This window comes from Rhopalosiphum padi, chromosome 2 (genome assembly GCF_020882245.1).
Source record: "Rhopalosiphum padi isolate XX-2018 chromosome 2, ASM2088224v1, whole genome shotgun sequence".
Taxonomy (NCBI): Eukaryota; Metazoa; Arthropoda; class Insecta; order Hemiptera; family Aphididae; genus Rhopalosiphum; species Rhopalosiphum padi.
The window spans coordinates 68,531,230-68,547,764 of NC_083598.1; the positions used below are offsets into that span (position 1 = coordinate 68,531,230).

The 16,535-nt window shown below is 26.4% G+C and overlaps 1 protein-coding gene across 4 annotated transcripts in view; it reads right to left on the reverse strand.

Moving 5' to 3' along the window:
* Window positions 1-16,535, reverse strand: part of LOC132919807 (low-density lipoprotein receptor-like) — a 77,889-nt gene that overhangs the window by 50,021 nt on the left and 11,333 nt on the right. For all 4 annotated transcript variants that reach the window (XM_060981677.1, XM_060981676.1, XM_060981674.1 and 1 more), the window contains exon 2: window positions 9,906-10,070. In XM_060981677.1, the coding sequence (XP_060837660.1) occupies window positions 9,906-10,070 (165 nt within the window). The remainder of the gene's footprint in view (window positions 1-9,905; window positions 10,071-16,535) is intronic.

The following is a 16,535-nucleotide window of genomic DNA, read 5'->3' on the forward strand; positions in this document are numbered from 1 at the left end:
CATTGTCATCATATCACAGACTTAACATATATTTTCAATAGAATTAACTTAAATATAGATAATTTTAGTACATTAATGACGTACTAAAACTGTAAGTACCTACATAATATATAATATATATTTAATGCATAAATTTCATAATATGCATTTTAACAGAATATACTTGATATTTGATCGGACTTACTCTACAATTACGTAATTATTTAAATGTATATGTATGTATGTAATGTACATATATATATATAAATTTAATTTTTCTAGTGGTGTTCTTGTGTGAAACGCTATAATGATTTCTAAGTTCAATTAGGATATAATGTATGTATTATTATAATATTATGTAAGTAAATGAAGTAAATACTTTACGTTTATTAGTATCTTTTTTGTCTAATATATATATATTAATACAAAATACAACGACACAAGTGAACGTCCAAAAGTAAACACCAATATAATAATAACTAAATTCTATTACATCTTCACACTGAAGTCGAAATTTAAAAAATACATTGAATGTTATGAATACCGAAAAATGTTTTAATTTGTAGAATATAAAATTATGAATGAACGTTCAATGTTTTTTTTTTTATTAATAGTTTAATGAGTATTTGTATTGAAGATGTATGTTTACGTGATATTAAGATCTCCAAGGACAAATGTATTAATTAAAAATATTCAGCGAGCCTAATAACATTGATATACACATAATAATATTGTTATTTGTTTTATTATATATTATGTACGATTGATTGCCACGAGTAGAGGGACACATATGGAAGTTCAAAAAACAAAATATTTCTAATTGGTCATTGTTATAATAGATAGAAAACAACACATCGTTGTATAATAATACATACTCGATCGATAATCATAACCGTAGTAGAGATAGCTAAGTAATAGTAATAAAATTAATATAAACATTATGCATCGGGAATTGTGTACGGTGAAATTGGGTTAAAGTGTATCGGAAAAAATAACCAAACTGATTTCGACGTTTATTATGAAAGTTAATGATGTTGTGTAGGAGTTAATTAGGGAAACACAAAGATATAAATGTATACAAACTGTAATAGTAAATAACACTAAAACGATTTATATTCGATGTTTAATAAAAAAAATAAAATTAATGAAATAAGGACAAGCTAATAGCCGATAAGTGTTATCAGAGTTCAAATTGGTTCCCATTTTTATCAATCGATGAAATTTACCTGTAATACACGCCGTATGCTATAAAAATATGTTAACGATTTTATGTAAAAGCAGAGCTGGGAATCCGGTAGATTCTGAAACATATTGATGCGCATTTACCATTAAGACATTATAATAGGTTCCTACATACAATTAATACATTTAATTCTAAGTTTAAAAATTTTATTAAACACGTTAAGAATTAGAAAGCTTCCAGTAAATTTCATATCGTTTGTTATTAAGCAAGTTACAATTATAGGTACATATAATTTTGTAGTGACGACCACTAAGTCTATATTGTAGTTTTCGCACAAAAACCCGTTAAGATTTGATTAGATGGAAAATAAAGTTTACATCATACTTAAGAACAAAGTCAAGATTCCGGTCCGAGTGTTGGGGACTTTTAGGGTTTATTGCCCGTTACTAGGTAGTAGTTTAACACCTCCATAATGCGTTATGCATTTACTGGTAACTGCTGCGGGGTTCTATAAGGTGGCTTCGTGGGTTATAAACCATTACGAGACCCAAACAGCACCGTATATCAGTAAGTATATGCTTCTCAATACACTCCTCGACAACCATAATGAACACGTAACCCTGCAAACTCCGGAAATAATTTGTCCAACCGCATAAACAGCTTAAAATTGGCAATGTCTGCTGTGATACACAGCATACGTAACTTATACCGTACCTACCTATAATACGTATAAAGTAATATAATAATATTTTTATGTTTACCGCTATATTTTTATTTCTAAAATATTTTATATTATGTTAACTTTTCATACCGTAGCATATTATAATATCTACATATTCCAATATTCCACAATATATTTATAATACTTAACCTTTTATAATATTCCTCATATTTACATATCATTTATGTAAACAAAAAACACTTTTCATTGTTTAAAAAAATAGTATAACTGAATTAGACAGAATGGATTTTTTTAAGAAGACACAAAAAACTAACAAAATTATGTATTCCAAACATGTTTAATAATCGAGAATTAATTTTGTATTGAAACATTGACGATTAAAAATGCGGTAAAATACCTTTTTTATTTCATACATTACAAAGTACTGCACTGGTTATAGTTAATAAAAAATATGCACCAGGCACCACATACACGTCGTATTATGTACCTAGATTAGTATTTCATTGCTTTTATTACTTTTTCGACTATCTTTTTCACTGTGTTGATAAAAATGAAAGTATAGTTTTTAGATATATCCCAAAGTTTTATTTTATTATACCTAGGTCCATTGGCGCGGCCCATTAATAGATGTGATATTGGATACCGGTATAATATAAAATATTGAAGTCACTGCAGAATACAAAGGTTAAATTAAAACAAGTAGCAAAATAGCAAATAGGTATACGCATATTTGATAAGTAACTATAACAGACTTTTATGAATGAATTGTGAGATAATTTACTATTGCTTATAAAATAGAATATGTTTTTCAGTAACATGTTATAAATTATAATATCATACTATTTTCATTTGTTATAGTTTTAATAAGATATTATAAATCAATTTAGTGAGTGATGAGTATAATATATAAACAACTTTATACATTTTAAATGAATACAGTTTTTCTTTATTTAAAAAGAAAAGTCCTATAAATCTAAAAGTTCTTCTGATGTTAAAATATTGTCATCTTTCACTTTGCTCAAAATCCAATTTATAATTTAAAATATTTTTTGGGAGTAACAAAATAAACTGAAAATATTTTATGCACTATCTATAAGTAGATACTTACATCAAACGCACCATGTTAGAATATTTTAATACAAAATATTATTTATTTGTTTTTAATGATTTTATATTATCTTGGTGGAAATCAAAAAAAACGGTGAAGATAAGTATAGTATCACACCAATAGATTATAGGTAACATTTTTGGATAACTAAGCTTTGCTAAATTTATTTTAGTTTTTGTTTAATCTATCTTATAATGCTAATTACTGTTGTATGTTGTCTTTGACCTATTGAGTAGAAAATAGTAACTTCTATTCGTATAATTTGTTAATTGTATGTATTATTAACCATCGTCACTTAGATATATGTCCTTGAATTACAGTGACATAATTACAGGATGATAATATATATATATATATGTATTGTATATAGACTATAGGATGTAGGTACTGCAATATATAATATTAAATAGTTTTAATTGTTTAGATTATGAGCAGAACAAAAATCTGTTTAATATTTGTGATTTTTTTTTTTTAGAAAATCTTTATTTTAAATTATAAATAGTAATTAATGTAATATACCTTATTATTATTGATTCCATATTTTAAAATACCCGCTACAGTTTTAATTGAAATGTATTTAAATACTATAATGTATCAATATTATTATTGTAAATCTAAAACTAAATATTGAACAAATAGTTTTTTTTTCTGAAAATAATCGAAACCCATTTTGTCACATCTACGAGATCATATGATGAATGATGATGTACTTATTTTATAGAAATCACATGGCACATATGTCATATTTTATTTTACTGACCAAATAAGTTGAAAAGTCCACCAATAGAAGTTTCATTAAGAGATTTAGCTGTACATATATATACATTATTTATTTAGATAAAAATTCTAAATGAGCATGAAAAAATGATGCCAAACTACAGTAACATATTAACATATATTAATTAAATTATTAAAACAATATTTCTGTACATACAAGTAAAAACATAATAATATATAATATTTATTATTTAACATAAAATTGTTTGGAAATTTTCACCCACCTCAGCTTATGATTATAAAACACACACGCAAGACATCAAATATTTGACAAGGTATTAATTATATTTTATCGATTTTATGTATCTATTTACCTATATAGGCGCTAAAAGATAGGCATAAAATTACCATAAGATCCGTGAACGCTTCGTTCAAAAATCACCTTGTTTATTTGTACTTATCGAGATTGCGTCAGTGAAATATATAGCAAAGCCTCGACAAAACAGATAAAAACTGTCTGCATATTATGCTAAAAAGAATGAATACGTTTATCGGCTGCCCAACGTGGGATTAGACATGAAATATATGCGGTTAAATAAACATTTCTTTATTCCTTTTTATTTATTTTTTAACCTCCCTGAAGATATAAATCGGTCTCTTTTTTATGTATAGGTAGGTACTAAAAAACAACACAATATATATATATATATATATATTCTAACAATAGGTACCGAAAAAGTCATAAATTGTGGTTTAATTGTTCTAAGAACCGGGGTCGGTGAGAAACAAAACAAAACAAAACAAAAAAGGAAATTGTTGTTTTTTATAGAACTGGCAGAAATAAAGTACCAACATTTATAATACATATAAATTTAATTTAACGTAAAGTGTTGTCATATTGACTAGGTTGTACACGATTACAAACGATTATATCATTGTGACTCGAGAGGTACTTCTTTCCACAAGTTACTTCGAGGGGCCTTTATGACTACAAGGTATAATATAATATAATCCAATGGCTAGTCGACCCTTTTGAATGGACGCCAATATCAACGATCAATGGAGATTCGGAATATTTTTAAATCGTAGCCATTTAAGTGCCGCGCTGGGTAAACGTTCGTGCCTAGCCGATACAAAAATATTCAAATTTTGAATAATATACAATATATATATATACCATATGTCTATGTGATATCCTTACGTTATAGAAGATATAAAAATAAAACGTTTTAAGACAATATATAGAATATATATACGTATATTTATGTATACATACCGATGACGTATTCTAAACTTTTTCAGAAAACTAATAATTCAAAACTCAACTTTTACCATATGGATATTCAAAAAAGTCTTACAAATGCAACTTACAAATACATTTTTAGCACTTCGATTTATATTTTTGATAGAAATAAAAAAATATGCGAATCTCGCAGTTTTATAAATTACATGTCAACAACCAGTTACATAAGTCAAAACCATCAAAGAAATAATGAATATGATATGCTAATGTATGGAAAAAAGTATATTATATAGTTGTTCATTTGAAATTACATAAATATTAATTTAAAACAAAAAAAAACTTTTCATATATTGTAAAGTCCTTATTAGATATTCAAATTTAAAATTCAAAGGATTTTGAATGCCCGTTTTGAATGCTAAAACTTTTTATTCCTATATTAAGTTAAACAAGAAATGTATATTATATGATAAACAATAATATTATATACTATAATATTAGACATTAAATATTCGGAGTTTCATCAAATTATCTAATTTGATTTATGGTCATATTATAAGACAAAATAATTAGACATAATTAAAGAACAAATTAATAAATAAATTAGTAGTTATTTAAGAATAAACTAATGAAAAAATATAAAGTACAATTTAAGTGCAGTAAAATTGCTGGGATTTAATTAAGTGTTTTCAATAGAAAGTAGACGTAAGAAAAATTTAAAATTAAGGAATTTTGTTACATAAATTAAATTCTGGTGAACTTGATATTCCAATGCTAAAACTATGTGAATAAAAGAAATACGTTCTAATAATATAGTATATACCTACTACATTTTAAGCATAATTTAGTCATCTGTGGATATTAAGTGTTAAGAACCACGGAACAGTATACATTTCAAAACAAATCTTTATAACTTTATTGTATGTTCAACAAGATAACAATATTTTTGAAATAATAATAATATTATGTTACTTTGGTTTGAGGTATACGGAATTATTGTTATCATAATGTGTAGGTACATATTAAACATATAGTGAACGCTCGTATACATGTCCAGTTAAATAAAGTAAAAACGATTAGTGATACGTATTTAATATTTTAATTAAAGTTTATAATGTTAAAATGTGTTTATAGTTTGCAGAAAACTTCAATTTCATATACTATTATGATATAACTATCGCATAATCATTTTCAAAATGTCAAAACGAGACAGATGTCTACGGCATAAATACAAAGTGAAGGGTGTTAAGCAATTAGACACACGGATTAACACGTCGTTAATAGCCAAACAATTTCACACGTACATGGGTCCGTACTACAGAGGATTTAATTATTCATCAGCGGAAAACTAGAGGCGTCAGATCTTCTCGTTTTAGAAGGAATGCCTCATTAAACCCACACCTTTTCACATTATTTGATTTCTTGAAGATAATACGTACAAAAATGAATGAATAGTCAATCGTTAATTGACGAGATTTTATTCCTATCCCCGTGAATTATTTTTATTATATAAGTCATTATTCATATTATCATTGATTATACATTATAATAATATATAATTAATGATATTATGTACCAAATACAAATTAATTCGGTCAATAATGTCATCTCAAGAACAAGAAAAATGTATTAAAAAGACAATATTTGATATTTTTAGGAACATTATATAAAATATTTACGTCTTACATATTATTGTACGCTCGGTTAAATGGGTAACCTTGATAGTTATAGCTATCAATGATAATAATATTGATAATCATATAATATTATTACATCGATACGATCGAGTAGTCAGAGTAGAGACTAATAGGTAATTGGCAACACAAATAGCACATAATTTGGATTTATAGTAGGAAAAACTGTAGACTGGTGGAGAAGTGGTGAGATAGTATGATAAATATTCAGATTAATGTAATATTTTTCAGAATGCAATTTTTTTGTCGTTGACGTTGATTATATAATAATCTTATAATGATAATTACATTTTTAAATTTCTAACGACAACGATTAAAGTATAAAACATTATAATAATTAATGTGTAAGTAATTAATGTAGGTAATTTTGATCATCAAGATCCAAACAACGCAATTATCAAATATCAAGTGTATATGCGGAATAGAATCAAAATAATGTAGGTAATTGAAAAACACAACCAGATGAAAATTATGACAATATAATAAGTTAATTTAAATATATATATATATATATATATATTGTATATTTATAACCATATATTTTTTTAAATTTAATAATTTCTTATTTATTAGTTTATTACTTACCACGGTTATTTTTTTCAAAACATGTTATAGGGGGAAAAACTCGACTTGACTTTGCTTTGAATTCAAGGTCGTTTACTACTAACTTTTCCTTTATTAGATTGTTCAATTTAAAATAAAATTGATTACTTATGTTCAAAACCACTGTTGATATTTCCTTTAGTTGTACATTATATTGTAGTGTACATAATATTTTACCGGACATTTAACTTATATTTCTCGTTTGGAATTTCGTAAGACCGCCAAATTTGTTCAAAAACATGTACCTAATAACTATAGTTAGTAAAATATTTACGTACCTACAGATACAATATTATTAAAACAGTAATGTAGGTACTATAGTCTATAACTGGTCAGGGAATATTAGTTCACCTTATCTGCGGTATAGAAATAAATAAAACCAAAAATCAAATTACTTGATTAATTATTAATACCATAAATAATAATAATAATAATATAATTTATGAGAAGTTGAAGGTGTACCTAATTTCTTACCTCACCTTACCTTAAACACGGAAATTCGTCTTCGTACGTACATATTTTATTGGTACCTACTACATACTAAATTTTATAATAAGTAGAGCGGATGAAAAAAACAATAATAAATCCCAGTTATGTTGTTATACATATAATGAGATTTAATATTATCATTTTATTATCGATTAGATTCGATTAAAGGTTTCGGGGGTACTGGTCAAATCGTTTCCGATGAGTGTTAGGGCGATGATGATGACGCGACCTCAACCAGATAAGTACCTCAAACTATATGTCTATATTGTAATATAAGATTTAGTAGTCATAACGGCTAGAGCCCAGCTGTGTAAAAATTGATAAATAAACATAATATGATAATAATACATGTTATAATAATATTATTGTATAAAATCTATGTGGACTGGCGTGCATACGGAGTGATTTACAAAAACCTATCCATTTCTTTCTATTATTAGTAGAATAATCTTCCAAATGTTTGTAACCCTCGTAAGATGGGGTGATTAGGCGGTGGGGCCGAGCAAAAGTATAGTAATATTCAATATTATAATATAACGATTACTTTGCGCAACGCTCTGTAGTCTGTACAACGGACCAGTGTATCATGTTTATATGTTTTATATGAAAAAAACAAATATATTATTTTCGTCAGATTTCTGTGCGGTAGATATGATAACATAAATTATATTTTAATATACAATATTAATTGTATTATTTTCATTTAAATTATTGCTAAACAGAGTAGGTCCGTATAAATATCTCCTGGCAGAGTGGCAGCAGCTGCCGCCGGTAACGCGGGTTTTGTATACGTACGCACAAGCCACAAACTACATCGTCGTTGCCGTCGTCATACTCGCACACTCACACATACGCGCGGCCGATTCAACATCACGCCATATCACATGACCCATTGCTGACCAATCAGCGATCACGTGCGTAGCGCCGTCGTCATCGTTGCCGGTTTTGGGTCGTCGTACGCCGTCGCGGCAACCGCTGTGTCGCATTGTTGACGTACAATAATAATATAACATAATAGTAGTATAATATAATAAGTATTAACTAATAAACAATGATAATAAAACACACCTGTACCGCGGCGGCGCTCGCGAACGGTAATCGGTTTAATACGTATCATCATCATCATAGGTTTTACTGCAGGTAAAAAGTATATAATATTATTATTAAGATTATCGTGCGTCGGGAACCGGAACGTCGGGAAACGTAGAGAAATTTACAAAATACGTATTTCTTTGCTGGGAATGTCGAATATATGTTATAATAGGCACATAAACAACGCATCATCCAAGACTCTCACAAACGATCTATACTCTATAGGTAAGATCTGTTTAAAAGGGTTTTTTAAACAATTTTAATTTTTGTTCGAGTATCATTTGTACCCGCGCACAATGCAATAACGTAAGTAAGTATAACTTCTTTCGATGATTATTATTATTCGTTCGATTATTTTTTACAGACAGTTAATTTTGATAAGAGGTATACCTATAACCACAAACCAACACACGAATCGCAACTTCTCGTAGCATATGAATGATAGTCGTTTATCAATTGTTTAATAAAAAACTAGAATACACCTATATGACTTAACGAAGTTTTTAAATTCCCTTTCCACCTATTGCAATAATAATTTTAGTCATATTTAAAGTTAAAACGTATACAATACTCGTATAATATATTATACTAATCTTAGCTATACGTGTATGACTGAAGTAAATAAATCGTGCGTAATAAACAAGAGTGCTAAGACTCCCCAGTCCCCAATATAAGACAGCTACAGGCCTACAGTAAGCATTGTTTTGACGGTCGTTATACAACCAGATCAGTTTATAATGTTTGTTAGAAAGTAATACTGAAGATTGCACGTACGAAATTAACGTGGAATGTGCATAATTATTATCAAATTTAAGTGCAACACTGCAACATTCACATTTTGGATACGAGAAAGCTATATACGTAGTCAATAGTCATAAACGTAAACAAAGTGTTGCAGTAGGTAGGTAATAGGTATACAATTCGCGTCTCTCCATTATTTATTTATTTTTTTATCATAAAGTACAATTATTTGGCCCGTGAACTTGAGCTTATATCATATTATTTTAGTATTGTATATGTTTAAATTAAAAACTCTCAGACTACCACACAGAAGGTCAAATGTCTTTACGATTAACTAAATTATTTTATTTAGTTTTGCGTCAGTATTTACTACTTACCTGTTTTGCACAAGTCGGGTAGCTCGTCAGTGTTATCGCCACAATCGTCATCACCGTCGCACATCCACGCTAGTGGCACGCATTTACCATTGCCGCAAGTATGCTGTCGTAGTGTACATTCGACATGAGGTATTGGCCGTCTGGTCGTGGCCAAAATCGGCTTGTCTGAAAAAATGCAATCAAACAATTTTAATATAAATATAGTGTTGTATTATGCATTTTGAATTCACGGTTGGGTTAAAAGTAAAAAAAAAAAATTAAATTAACGTAGGCTGAAGGATATTCGTAAATATAAGTATTTTTGATTTCATGATTCGCCCCAAATTTTCGACGTTTCATAACAAATTTTGTTTCATTTATTATCTATATAGACGTACGGGCAGACAGGTTATGGTATTTAAATATGATAGGTACTATTACTACTATTTATACATTGAATTATTTCATTAAATCACAGAGAACGAAATTTTGAAAAATAGATAGATGTTTGCGAGTTTCAGTTGTTTTTGAAATACATCAATTTATAACTAAAAAACTAATAATTAATTATAGTAAAACAATAACAATAATTTAATATAATTTCTACGATTATAGACTCAAATAATAATACAATATATTATAATGTAGATTATATACGCATTACATTATATATTATATTATGTTTTGTATCATATGATGATGTCAACAATTTTACACAATACATAAAAATCATTCTATGAATCTAGAATATCTAAATAAATCATATTATACGTTACGAAGAAGTCCTCTATCTGCGAATTGGCCACTTGAATAAGTTTACTAGAGTAGGTACCTAAAAAGGTGTTGTCATATATATAATTTTAAAGAAATGATGCGTCATCGTAATCAAATGATTACCTAAAAAACCTTAAGTTACTTACTAATGTGATTAATTTGTAGATATATAAAAAGAAATATTAGAAAAAGTCTTTAAAAAACTGCAGTAGCTGTACAGATAGACACCACCTATGTAATGTACCTATATACAGAACTAAAAAGAATTAAGTGTTTATAAAACTAAAATTAAAGTAAGAAAGAAAATGTATTATACTATGACCTATTTATTTATACGTACAATCCATTTTGCAGTATGATCGATAAACTTGTTATCTAGTTGATGAAAATTATAATATTCTTTGTTTATAATTATAATTAAGTAATAAATCATAAATTAAATTTTTTATAATTAAAATTATTAACTGGACTTTGGAATTCATCTATCTGTATATTCCTAGGACATACATGCTTTTAATAAACATTCAACTAAAATATTCACCATAGACTACGCCTCCACGACATTTTTGTTCGAGTTAAAATCAACACCTAAATCTTCTTAACGATAAATGGTACAAGAGATGGCCACCATCGACATGAATGTTAATTGCATTCTTATCCAATATAGGTTATTTATAGCAATTTAATTGTATTAAATATTTTGAATAGAGAATTGAATAAAGATTAAAAAAGAAAGTTCATTAAAAATTGAGAAGTAAAATTATTGTTCACTCTTAAAATAAAAAAAATAAGATAATCAGTAGATTTTAAAGAAAAATAGACAAATTCATGTAGGGACATTTTTGATAAAATAAATTACATTTTTAGGTAGGTACCTAAATCTTAATAGATGCAGTTTGGAAGTGATAGGTGCTAATGTAATGGGGAAATTCTTAGATAAAAATCACAAGCGAAGATTTAAATGTGAGTAGAAATAATTAAATTATTTTAAATGAATAAATGGTATCAGTTACAAATTATGTGACGTAATCATAATTTATGGTAAAATTATGCTAATAAAACAGACCAATGTAATTAGGTAGGTAAGGACTACACAATATAAATGTTCACATGCAAGCGATAAAAATAAAACTATCTGATATCTGATATCTATGTCTATGAAAGTATAAAATGGTGCGTTTAAAATAATTTAAGTATAAAATTCAATTTTAAGGTCATCTAAATATGTTTTTGAAAAAAATTAAAAAAATGTCAAAATTATTTAATTGATTTATTTTTAATACTTTTTAACTTATAGACTTAAATGTTTACTATTCATGGAAATATTTATTTAATTGTATTTCTAAAAATTGCACTTATATATTATAGTTTATATAAGTATGAGTGTAGGTACCTAATAGCGTGTTAATTATAATTAACATGTAAGTAGATTTAAGATGTATACATAACTTCGAAGTATATAATTAAATGTTTACTAATTTACAATATATATAATTATCATAATAGTATAAATAAATGGATATAGATTATATTATAATACCATATAATTAATTAATGAAAGTTATATGTCATTATACCCAATGATATTGTATTTGTATGTTTAATTTTTTTTTCATAATTTTTGAATGCATATTTATTATAAAAATACAATTCATAAATAAACGTTACAACAAATTAAATAATATGAGTAATAGGTGCTCTAAGTTTAGAAGAAACAATTTAAAAAAAAAATCTAAAATAAGTATTAATAATTAGAGTGTAAAAAATGCAAAATCTTAGAAATTTTAATTAAAATGTATTCAGTCCTTTTTTCTGGGGTTTTCACATTTGTTAATACAAAATATATATTAAAATTAAAATTAATATTATTAACAAATGTAAATTATTATAAACGGGAACTATAAGTTAGTTAATTTTTTTTTGATCATGTCTTGTAGGTACTACGTATACGTATGTTGAAAATGTGCCAATAGAAAAATTTCGTCTACTTTTGTCAGCAGAATCGTAACTGCAGCTCAACTAATTGAATGATTTGGCGACGAAAGTAATTTTATTTTATTCAATGACTCATTTGGCTCATGCTAAATCGATTTTATCTTTACTGCTATTTGTATTACAGTGTAACACGCATTGAGCTTATTTTTTGTTATAATTAATTATTTATTTAGTATACATTTTTATAAAATAAATCTAATTTCATTTTATCTCCACATTCCACACTAAATTTTTTGTAAGTGTTTACTTACTAATATAGGTACAACTGCAGTTGTGTAAAAATGCGGAGCTTAATATGTTTTATTTAGAGTATAAATATGTAACATCAAATTTCTGAATTACGCTCAGTCAAAATACAACATTGTTAAACTTGGCCAATAAATAATCGAAGTAAAAAATAAATACTATGATGTTCTTGTATTTAAATTCAATGTCCTCGATTGAATTAATCATATTTTGCATAGGTTAATTATAAACGATAACATTCATTATACGGGACAAAATAATTGTAAATACTCACAATAATAAAACATACGAAAAAAATATAAACAGGTAGATAAACCAGTTCAAACGATTACGCAAGGTCGATCAAACCGAGTTTATCGCATTGAAGGACGCCTTACGTCACTACAACTAAAGTACCAAGTGAAGCATAATATCATCAATGAATTATCTCATAACTGTACAGAACCCATCACATTGTTTCAATTTCCAATTATTAATCAACAATGTGTATGAAATGTCGGTACGAGATATTTCGCAGGTACCGTACTTCCGTAATATCAATAAAATAGAAAAACCACAGGTGCGGTGTAAAATAATAAATATTATATAGTATTAAAACTTTTTTGTTGTACCTATATGCTGTTACATGGAATTAAAAAAGAGCGATGGGGGATTTTATAAATCATAATCCATCAAAAATACAATTTTGACAAATCGGACATATTCCGATTAAACCTATACCGAGCTTCACTGTAGTAGGTACCTAATACTCTTTTTGGAAATTAATTATTGTACGCAGGAAAGGGCATTAATATTATTAATTTTGAACTACGAGTATATGACTCAGTTTGTCGAATGAGGTATACCGTATACTATCATGTATTTATTTTTTAATGGTGGCATTATTTCATAAGTTATTAATGTAATGTTAAAATGGATTATGGGAAATTATTTTATTAGATTATTTCATTAGAATACTTTTTATAGAATCTATTATGTTATCACCCATTTGAGTTATAAATAATAGATTGTATAATGTTTGAAAAAATTCAGCCTACAGCCTTAACAAGAAAATTATTACTTAAAATATACATTATTTATAAATATTAAATATATATATTATATAATAAAAAAATTATATGGTTTTTTTTATAAATCAAAATAAATATAAATTTAGTCTGGATATATTAAAAGATTTTATGAGTGTTTTAAATACCAACCGCAAAAAACTTTTGAAGTCAAAGAAAAAGGGCGAGTAAATAAAAATAAAAATTGTTCATGTTCAATTGTTTTTTCCTCTTTTTACCCAGTAGTGTGAGCCGAGGTTTGAGTATCACTCAAACGTAATTTGGCGACAGCAATTCCCGAGTGTCCTCCAATACTACAACACTGAGTACTACGCTATTGAGTTCTACTACCCCTGCCAATTATTTTGATCGTAAAAATTATGCTAATCACCATGCGAGATATTACACGCTTTATGGTCAAGATATACAATATTTCCTTTTTTGTTTTATTATTATTATTTATAGAGTTATCAATATTATTATGAATGAAAAACAATAATATAATTATAATACATTTTCTTTTTAATACTTTTTAAATGCTGATTGCAAAAATTCATTAAATTCTTCAAAAAGAAATTTTTAGAAGTTTGCTAAAGTTTGAATCTATAATACATATATTTATATATATATAGAAGCATTAGGATTTAGGGATAATTGACGACGTCGGTGTGTATCTATAACAACCGCAATAATAGCGATATTTAAATTATTATATTTTGTAATTTTTGGTTAGCTTAATTTTAAACAATCTAATCAATTTTGAAATTGAAATTTTTATTTTAACATGAACGAGTCTCATAATACAATTATACAAACCAATAGTTCTAAAACCATTATTGCAGATAACGATGATCAGGAAATAGCAGAATATGGAGACGGCATGTTTATAAAGCTAAAAGATCGTGATATTAGTGTCGCTGCTAATATTAAATTTGGTAAATACTTATAATATAAAATATTTGCCATATACTTTAAGTCCGATTGTTTTTATTGAATTGGTTTTAATTTTGAACAATAAATTGAGATGTTTATTGATAAAATACACTTATTTAATATAATATATTCATTTTAAGATAAAATTTCGCATTAAACCATAAGTAGAATAATTATACCGGAGTATAACCAATAACTCAAGTACTAGTTTCTTTATACAATTTATTTTTATTCAACAGATTCATCTATCAACAAGATTAGAGCCCAAGAATATGGTATCACAAAACCAAGAAATATAAATCTAAGCTTTATTGATATTGTGGATAGTGCTTGTCTTCAAAATATATTGAAAGCATTAGAAATAAATGCACCAAAATATACATACATTCAGGTTATTAATTGTATTTCATACACAAATAAAAGTGTTAAACATTAAATTTATTATTAGGATTTAAATCTAAGTAACAACAACATAAGAGGTGAATATGTCAAAAACATAATTTCTTTTTTAGAGACCAACAATAGGATAAAAAAATTAAATTTGTCTGGAAATTTTTTGAATAATGAAATTGGTTTGATAAACATTATTCAATAATATTAAACCTAATGGTTATATTATTTTATTAATTATAAAAGAATTTTTGTTTTCTTAAAGCTTTGTCAGCCCTTACGAAAACTATAGGAAATTTAAACGAATCCTTAGAAGTGTTAAGATTGCAATGGAATGGCATATCTGGTGAAATTTGTACAAACATAATTAAAAACCTTATGATTAGATCGAAAAACTTAAAAATATTGGATCTGAGTTGGAATAAGTGAATATTGAAAAACATAACACAGTTCTAACGATGAGTTTAATTAATACGAATTACAATGCATTATTTTAAAAATTACATACAAAGTTGCAATTAAAATTGTTATATAGTTTCAGTGATGTTGGTAAAATATTAGGTCAAGGAATAAATCAAACAACCAGATTAGAACATTTGGATCTGAGCAACAATCCGTTAACAGACGAAGATATTGTTGATATATTGAATGGTATAGTGAATCCTACTTCATTAAGGAGTTTGTGGATAAAACATGTATTTGTGAATGAACAAATTGAAAAAGTAATCAAATCAAAAAAATTCGTATGATTTGAAAATATTTTTAAAAATTATATGCTCAATATAGGCAATATCAAAAGCTCAATCACGAGTATCAGATTGTAATGTTAAAGTGGCTGTTTATATGGGCATAAAAACTGATTCTGAAGTCGATATGAAAGCATTGTACCTAGAAAGAATTCACTTTTTGGGTGTTACTAAACCAAAAAAAAAAAATCAAAAAATAGATATTGGGTTAGTTTTACACGATATTAACCAAAAATAATAAAAATTTGAATCAAATCTTCTATTTTATAACGTTTCTTAACATAATAACTATAGTTAATTTAATTAATTTCCATATATAATCTTAAATTATTAGTTAAAACTTGTAATATATTTATAAATATTTCAAAATTAACGTAATAATTTATGCAATCTCAATGATAATAATCTTTCATAAAATATTACCCAATACAATTTAATATAGTTGCACTTTGGTATTTATAACTTACCTATAAGGGCTAAGAATTTGGAAAATAAGTAATGAGTAAAATGTTAATTTATAA